Here is an 8,114-nt window from a genome sequence, read left to right on the forward strand (position 1 = left end):
CCAACCCTACCCCTAAACCTACCCCTCACAGGAGACTTTGTGCATATTTAGATTTTCAAAAAAATAAAGCTAAAGCTAATAAAGAGCGCAGTATCGGTGCATCCCTACTTCTCGCTGATGCTGCACATTATAACCGGACTACAGTGAAATGAAACCATGAAATCCACAGTGAAATGACACTTCCTCTGATTAAAGAGAATCCTGAAAGATATGGTGATGGTGGCTTTATCAGCCAGCTCTAGTGGGTTTTATTTATTGGCTAAATGTGAAAAGCATGTATTGATCTGAAGCCAGGACTGAGCTCAGTTCACATGTTATTGATCCACGTGTTTTGGAGCAAAAATGATCAGTCACCGATCCGTTTGCATTGTGAACAGATAGAGTCTGCAGCATCTACATATATTAGCATGCTGTGATGTAGACCATGTGATGTAGTGTTTGTCCTACACCCCTCTGAGCTTGTCATGGCTCTTGATTCTGTTGGATCAGTCTAGTGGCCAGTGTCCCTGTGCAACAGCAGTTTCGACACCACAGTGACACATTCCTTTAAAGGAGACGTATTATGCCCCTTTCTACAATATGTAATATAAGTCTCTGGTGTCCCCAGAATGTGTCTGTGAAGTTTCAGCTCAAAATACTCCACAGATCAATTATTATATCATTTTGAAAATGCCTATTTTGAGTGGAAGCAGAAACACTGTTTTTCGGGCCTGTCTCTTTAAATGCAAATGAGCTGCTGCTCCCCGCCCCCTTTTCCAGAATAGAGCTGTGCCTTTACAGCTCGGACCTGCTAAACACATCTGTTTTGGTTCTGATTATCATGTTTATCTCACTGAAATCATGCGTTTTAAAGCATATGAGTTTAAACTTCTGATATAGGGTTTTCTGAGCGCACACATCCGAAGCACACACACAGAAAGCGGCTGTCTCAGCATGCGAGCACTAAACAAAGCTCTCATTCACACACAAGTTTACGTTAAACACACACGAGTTACAAAAACAGTGGGTTATGTCTGTGAAGGTAAACAGCTGGGAAATAAATCACATGTTTATTTTAGATCTGTGTGGCAGCAGCAATATACAGTAAATAAATCAATAAATGCACTGCTCTGTCGTCTCCTCTGAGGCTGGGACTCTAAACAGTGTTCTGTGCTCGTCTGTGCAGCCAAACACTGAACAGTTAGCATGCTTCGCTCAAACTTTCTCCATGGCATTAGAGCTGCTACACCGTTGTCGCTTGCGAAATCAAATGACGGTGCCGTGGGTGTAAACTTACAGATTAAGGGGCGGTGATATTATAATGAGATCCCTTTGCCACGTCACCGAGGGAGTGAAATCAGACGCTGGTTTTCTCAGACGCTTGCAGAAAAAGACTTCCCAAAACAAAGTTACTGGGTTCATCTTTTTCACGTTTCCTTGGTTGGTAGATGCACCGGGGACCTGATTATAGCACTTAACACCTGGAGAAGTCAGATTTTCATGATACGTCACCTTTAAAAATTAAAATAAAGTTCAATTAAGTTTTCATGTTGTTAATGCTCTTCGAGTACAGATGCTCTTCAGTCAGAGGAACGGTCTTCCTCATGCTCCGTTCTTATTTCATCGTTTCTGTCCGTCCAGACTGTATCTGATCAACTCCTCCGTGGTTCGTGCTGAGAACCTGTGCTTCAGAGAAGAGGGGGTGCGAGACGTGCTCAAAGACGTCCTCCTGCCCTGGTACAACGCCTACCGCTTCCTGGTGCAGAACGTCCAGAGACCGCAGAAGGTACGTGATCTGCTGTAACACTGAAGCTCAGGCAGCACAGCACTTTTAGTTTAGTTTTGTTTTTATGGCATCAGCAGCAAAAAAAGGTAACACTTTATTTTAGGGTCTCTTATCTAGTTGCTTATTAGCATGCATATTACTAGAACATTAGCTATTTATTAGTACTAATTATGCACATATTAATGCCTTATTCTACATCCCTAATCCTACCCAATACCTAAACTTAACAACTACCTTACTAACTATTAATAAGCAGCAAATTAGGAATTTATCGAGGGAAAAGTCGTAGTTAATAGTGAATAAGTGTTCCCTATTCTAAAGTGTTACCCAAAAAAAAAACATGAAATCTGACATTTTCAAACTTGACCCAAACTGCATTCATATGCAGTTTACCGTACCATGCTTGAGGTCAGTGCGTTTTTTTGTTAACGAAATTATTTTATTCATCAAGGATGCATTAAATGGATCAAAAGTGACAGCAAAGAACTTTATAATGTTACAAACGATTTAAATAAAATGCTGTTTTTTAACTTTCTATTCATCAAAGAATCCTGAAAAATAAAATGTATGACAGTTTCCACAAAATATGAAGCAGCACAAATCAGAAATGTTTCTTGAGCAGCAAATCAGCATATTAGAATGATTTCTGTTCAGCTTTGACATCACGGGGGGAAAAAAAATCACATTTTAAAATATATTAAAAGAGAAAAGTTATTTTCTTTTTTTAATCCAATGCATTTAACCTTGGTAAATATTCATGCAAAGGCATTTAGTAAAATTCATATTTTAAAACCTTTCAATATTTTACCATTGCCTAACATATCAGAGTTAAAGAACTTGAAGTAAATAGGTTCATCGGTCAAAAAGCCTCCCGCTCACATCCTCATGAGTTCAGCAGCCCTGAAGATGAGCAGAGCCAAAGATTCGTCCTTCCTTTCTACTTACTGACCGCAGCTCTGACTGACTGTCTTCTCGAGTGCTACTTTCTAAAACATTACCATGAAATTGATGTCATTATCAAGATCAGGCATGCTGCAGGTCATTTGACACGTCGTATTTGAATTGAATGCACGCTCAAATGAGGTTTGACAACTAGAAATGAGGAGAGGACTTTCAGTGAATAAGAACATTAATATTCCCCTTGAGAGTCAGTAGAGTAGATGTCTAGCAGTGCTCAGTGCTTGACATCAGCCTCTCTTCCAGTATGCAGAGATGAAGCACGCAGATATAGACAGTAGAGCTCACTCACTCACGTCTGTCTGCACTCTGCACTCATTAGGAAGAGGCCGTGGAGTTCCTGTACAACGAGAGCACCGCCAGCGTGAGCGACAACATCATGGACAAATGGATCCAGTCTTTCACTGAGTCACTCATTCAGTTCTTCAGAGATGAGATGGGAGGTGAGCCACCAGCGGTTACTCTCATGCCAATTTATGTGTAGCTCCTACACTTGAAGTGCTTTGAGAACAAGGCCAGTCTGAAATAGATCTGTTTTTCAGCCTACAGGCTCTATACGGTGGTTCCCAAGCTTGTCAAGTTCGTGGATATGCTCAACAACTGGTATGTGCGGATGAACCGCAGGCGACTGAAGGTGGGCGACATATGAGTCATACACAGTCACGAACATCAGGCCAATCTCACCAAACCTGTCACAAATATCCTGCTCATGTTTCACATTTCAAAAAGCAATATGCCTCTGCTTGTAATCCTTCAGTGACCCACACTGAGAACCATTATAAAGACCATACTGTCACTTTTTAAAGATATTTCATCCCTGAATGTCATTGATTCATATTGTGCTAAATGCACTTTGAAATTTACACTAAATCAGTGCTTGGACCATTTATGAAAGAAAGATGGGCATAATGAAAGAAAACCATTCTAAATTCACGAATTTGTATTAGGACACAATGTATAAGAAGTGGATGTGTTTTATCTGGTGTGAGCTTTTGCTATGATTGAAAGAAAACGTTGAATAGCTTGGGCTCAATTTCTGGCCAAAGGTGTGTTTTCTCCTGGGTCATTACAGTTGCTAACGATGAACAGTGCACATCTTAAAGCTGCAATTTTGGTGTATTTTACAAATATAAATCCCCTTTATTTTCACGAAGAATCACCTGCACTGAATCTGCCCTAAATGCATTATTCACACAGTTCACTGAATGCATTTGCTGAAAAATAAAATGGTAATGATGCAAAAATATAATGGAAGTACCCAACCACTCCACAAATGGCTTTTATTTGGAAATGTATTTTTGAATTTGCATTGCAAATTGCATCTCAATGCAGCAAAACTAGATTGAAGTGTAGAAATGTTGCACACTTTCCTTGAATCATGATGGAGGCAATCTGCTGTTCACTTCCAATACAGATTGAGCGTCACAGATGCTATTAATATATTAGTGCTCTGGCGACTGAGACAACAGCTGCAGACAAATGTGTCCCTGCAGCACAAAAGCAGTGTTAAGTCGCTGGGGGATATTTGTAGCAATAGCCAACAATACATTGTATGGGTCACAATTATACATTTCTCTTTTATGCCAAAAATCATTAGGATATTAAGTAAAGATCATGTTCCATGAAGATATTTTGTACATTTCCTACCGTAAATATATCAAAACTTAATGTTTGATTAGTAATATGCATTGCTAAGAACTTCATTTGGACAACTTTAAAGATGATTTTCTCAATATTTAGATTTTTTTGCACCCTCAGATTCCAGATTTTCAAATAGTTGTATCTCAGCCAAATATTGTCCTATCCCAACAAACCATACATCAATAGAAAGATCATTTATTCAGCTTTCAGATGATGCATAAATCTCAATTTAAAAAAATGGACCCTTATGACTGGTTTTGTGCTCCAGGGTCACAAATCACGTGTCCAAGTCTCTGTTGCTGTGTTTGTGCAGCTCTAGAGCTCCCCTTGCTGGCCTGGAGCTCAGGGTGTGTGTGTGTAGATCTGAGTGCAAACATCTGCATCACTGTCAACACGGGTCGTGCAGTGAGTGTGTGTGAGCAGATGCTCAACCTGTGTCCTTCATCTCCAGCCCCTGCTGCAATGATTTATGGGTGGGCTGGGCCTCCGAGCTAAAATTAGCCTCTCTGTGTCTGCCACGCTCGATTGTTAAACGTCCCCGTGGAGAAAGCAAGGGGCGGCACACTCCACACGCCTGCCATTAATCAGAGCAAATATATTCATGAGAAAGTTGTTAATGGACCCTTATGACTGGTTTTGTGCTCCAGGGTCACAAATCACGTGTCCAAGTCTCTGTTGCTGTCTTTGTGCAGCTCTAGAGCTCCCCCTGCTGGCCTGGAGCTCAGGGTGTGTGTGTGTAGATCTGAGCGCAAACATCTGCATCACTGTCAACACGGGTCGTGCAGTGAGTGTGTGTGAGCAGATGCTCAGCCTGTGTCCTTCATCTCCAGCCCCTGCTGCAATGATTTATGGGTGGGCTGGGCCTCCGAGCTAAAATTAGCCTCTCTGTGTCTGCCACGCTCGATTGTTAAACGTCCCCGTGGAGAAAGCAAGGGGCGGCACACTCCACACGCCTGCCATTAATCAGAGCAAATATATTCATGAGAAAGTTGTTCAGAGCAGATGATGAAACAGGATGTTTTTTTAGGTGCAGATATTTGAATGCATTCATTATCCATCAGAAACTGAGACGGTTTACTGATGTACATCAGCGTATAAGCGTGACTGTGTGTCTTTCTGACATAATGCTCTTAAACTGATGAATTTGTTGGTGAGACGGAGAGAGTTGAAAGCATGCTCTCGGTGTGCTTCATTAGATGCCATGTTTTATTCAGATGACTTTGTCGCTTCTGTGGCTCGCGTCACAGTGGAGGCACAAACTGAGCTTCTTTTTATTCTGCTCTCACAATGTGAGAAACACAACAGACACCGCAGTCACCTGATTTAATGAACAGCCTCCCACTTTAAGACACTGAAGACAAGCTCTCGGTCACGCCTCTCGCTTTGAACATGTGCTGGAAATGTGCTCACCCTCAGGACATCCAAGATGAGTTTGTTTCTTCATCAGGTTTGTAGAAATGTAGCATTGCATCAGTGTCCACAATTATCCACAGCACTCCAGTCCATCAGTTAAACTCAAATGCATTGAGTCCATAATCCATAATAACTCTTCCTGCAGTGAAAATGTGCATCTGCTGTTGTCTCTCACATCAAAATCCTGACACTTATTAGTTTAGAGCTGTTTAAACGCTGCTTGATCTGTGCAGATTTCTCTCCTGATTCACACCAGAACACTTTTTCACTGGACATTATGGACTTGTATTTTAGTTAGAAGCGTCTTAATGCTGGATTAGTTTCAGCTTTTGTCTTCTCCAGATGTTAACTGATGGACTGGAGTGCTGTGGATTACTTGTGGATTATTGTGATGTTTTTATCAGCTCTCATTCTGACGGCACCCATTCACTGCAGAGCATCCGTTGCTGAGACACTGATGCAGTGCTACATTTCTCCAAACCTGATGAAGACACAAACTCATCCTGATCTGGGATGCCCCGAGGATGAGCACATTTCCATCAGATATCTATCCCTGCTCGTGCCTGTGAGTGTCCTGTACTGAGGGGATGAAGTGCTGTCAGAGGTCAATGATGAAGTGTCATGTTTCTAGCAGTAGAAGGATTGACATCTTGCTGTGTCTTTCTCAAAATGGTGTGACTTTTTGACTTTTTTTTTCCATCAGGAGCTGAAAGTTCGCCAGCTCACTCTGTCCACCGACAAGGACAAATACGGCATTCGTCTGCGAGCTGAACCTGATCACATGGTGCTGGGCAAACGGCTGAAAGGGGCATTTAAATCTGTTACTGCATCCATCAAAGAGCTGGAGAACTTCCAGAGGACAGGCATGTACCGCATTCACACACGAATCCCCCAGAAATCATCATTCTGCCGTCAGGTACTCCCCTCGTGTCATTCACACCTGCATGACTTTCATTCTCTGCCAAACACAAAAGGAGAATTATTGAAAACTGTGATGAAGGTAAATGCAGACCGGGGCTCGCAAGATTCAAAAAGAGCAGAAAAGAATCAGCAACGCTAATGTCCACGTCTTCTCATCAGTTACACACAGTATAACTGACAGTGATATAGTTGTGTTCCTCAATGTGCAGCACGTAAATATGCCAAAAAAATGGTTTTGGCATCTAGTGAGGATTTTAGAGTAGCAAGAATTATCATTGAGAATTACAGTCAGCTATAAGTCAGCCATCTGGAAGCATTGCGGGGAAATGCGTTACTCGGGGCCCTATGATTTTTACAGCGCAGGAATTGTGGACATGATATCAGCTTTTCTTCCACAGCCGCGGCTGTTTTGTGGCTCTGAAGCGGGCGGTGGTTTTTCGGCGCGTCGGAGGGAGAGAGGCGCTCAAGCAGCCTGGTAAATCTCAGATGAGTGCAGTGATCTGATAGTCGTGTTCGTCGCTCCCCTTTCTGCAGCATTTCATGCCTCTCATACGTGACACTGATGCTGTAATGAGCAGAACGCTGGATAAGACTGGGACATTGTGCTGCAACAGCTGAGATGTGTGGGTTACTGGAGACGTCTGTGTGTCCAGGAGCATCACTCTGTTATCCAGAGACGGAGAACCATGTGAACCTGCACACAATCCTGTACTGATTTAGCAATGGAAAGTTCTTTATTAGTACCATAAAATACCCAAGGTGATGTGCTGCCATTTCTTAGGTTAGTCTTGCAAAACGGGTCATTTTTCTCCTTAAAGTCAAAAGAAAGATTTTTTTTTTTTGACCATTATGATTTTATTTTTGCATTATTTATTTATTTGACATGTTTACATGTTTGTCACAAATTCTAATTACTGTCCAAAACAGAAACAATGATATTTGTAAATGATGATTCAAGCTAAATATTTTTTATTTATTACATTTTTTTCTTTTAAATTATTTTTATTTTGGTGATCAGACATGTTTTTCAATTGTATAAAATAATAATTTAGAAAAAAAAAGTGTGATTTGTGGACCTCAAAGTCTTTTTGATCTGGACATTAATAATTATAAAATTATATAATCATTAGAATTCAGTATATATTTTTTTAATTTTCTGGATTTTACTTTAATAGTTAGATTAAATTTTAGTAATCAAAAAGCAAGTCTAATTAATTAGAGTAAGAAATGTTTACACTTTAACAGCAATTTATCAAAAGTTGAGCAAAAATTACATTTTGGGACTGAAATCTGTCTGTGTTTCATTTGACATTTTCTGGATTCTATTTTAATTACATTTTAATCATTTAAAAGCATGTAAAATCAATTGAATAAATATATATATATATATATATATATATATATATATATATATATA

General features: G+C 40.4%; 2 protein-coding genes across 2 annotated transcripts in view; both read left to right on the plus strand.

The window, feature by feature from the left end:
* Positions 1–3,424, plus strand: part of LOC107570617 (isoleucine--tRNA ligase, cytoplasmic-like) — a 4,515-nt gene extending 1,091 nt beyond the window's left edge. The window contains exons 2-4 of the mRNA XM_016256868.1: positions 1,621–1,765; positions 3,045–3,165; positions 3,265–3,424. Coding sequence (XP_016112354.1) covers positions 1,621–1,765; positions 3,045–3,165; positions 3,265–3,371 — 373 coding nt within the window. The 3' untranslated portion in view covers positions 3,372–3,424. The remainder of the gene's footprint in view (positions 1–1,620; positions 1,766–3,044; positions 3,166–3,264) is intronic.
* A 1,362-nt stretch (positions 3,425–4,786) lies between these two features.
* LOC107570613 (isoleucine--tRNA ligase, cytoplasmic-like) overlaps positions 4,787–8,114 on the plus strand; it is a 23,025-nt gene continuing 19,697 nt past the window's right edge. The window contains exons 1-3 of the mRNA XM_016256858.1: positions 4,787–4,836; positions 5,011–5,089; positions 6,480–6,623. Coding sequence (XP_016112344.1) covers positions 4,787–4,836; positions 5,011–5,089; positions 6,480–6,623 — 273 coding nt within the window. The remainder of the gene's footprint in view (positions 4,837–5,010; positions 5,090–6,479; positions 6,624–8,114) is intronic.

This window comes from Sinocyclocheilus grahami, unplaced genomic scaffold (genome assembly GCF_001515645.1).
Source record: "Sinocyclocheilus grahami isolate Dianchi unplaced genomic scaffold, SAMN03320097.WGS_v1.1 scaffold1484.1, whole genome shotgun sequence".
NCBI classification, from domain to species: Eukaryota; Metazoa; Chordata; class Actinopteri; order Cypriniformes; family Cyprinidae; genus Sinocyclocheilus; species Sinocyclocheilus grahami.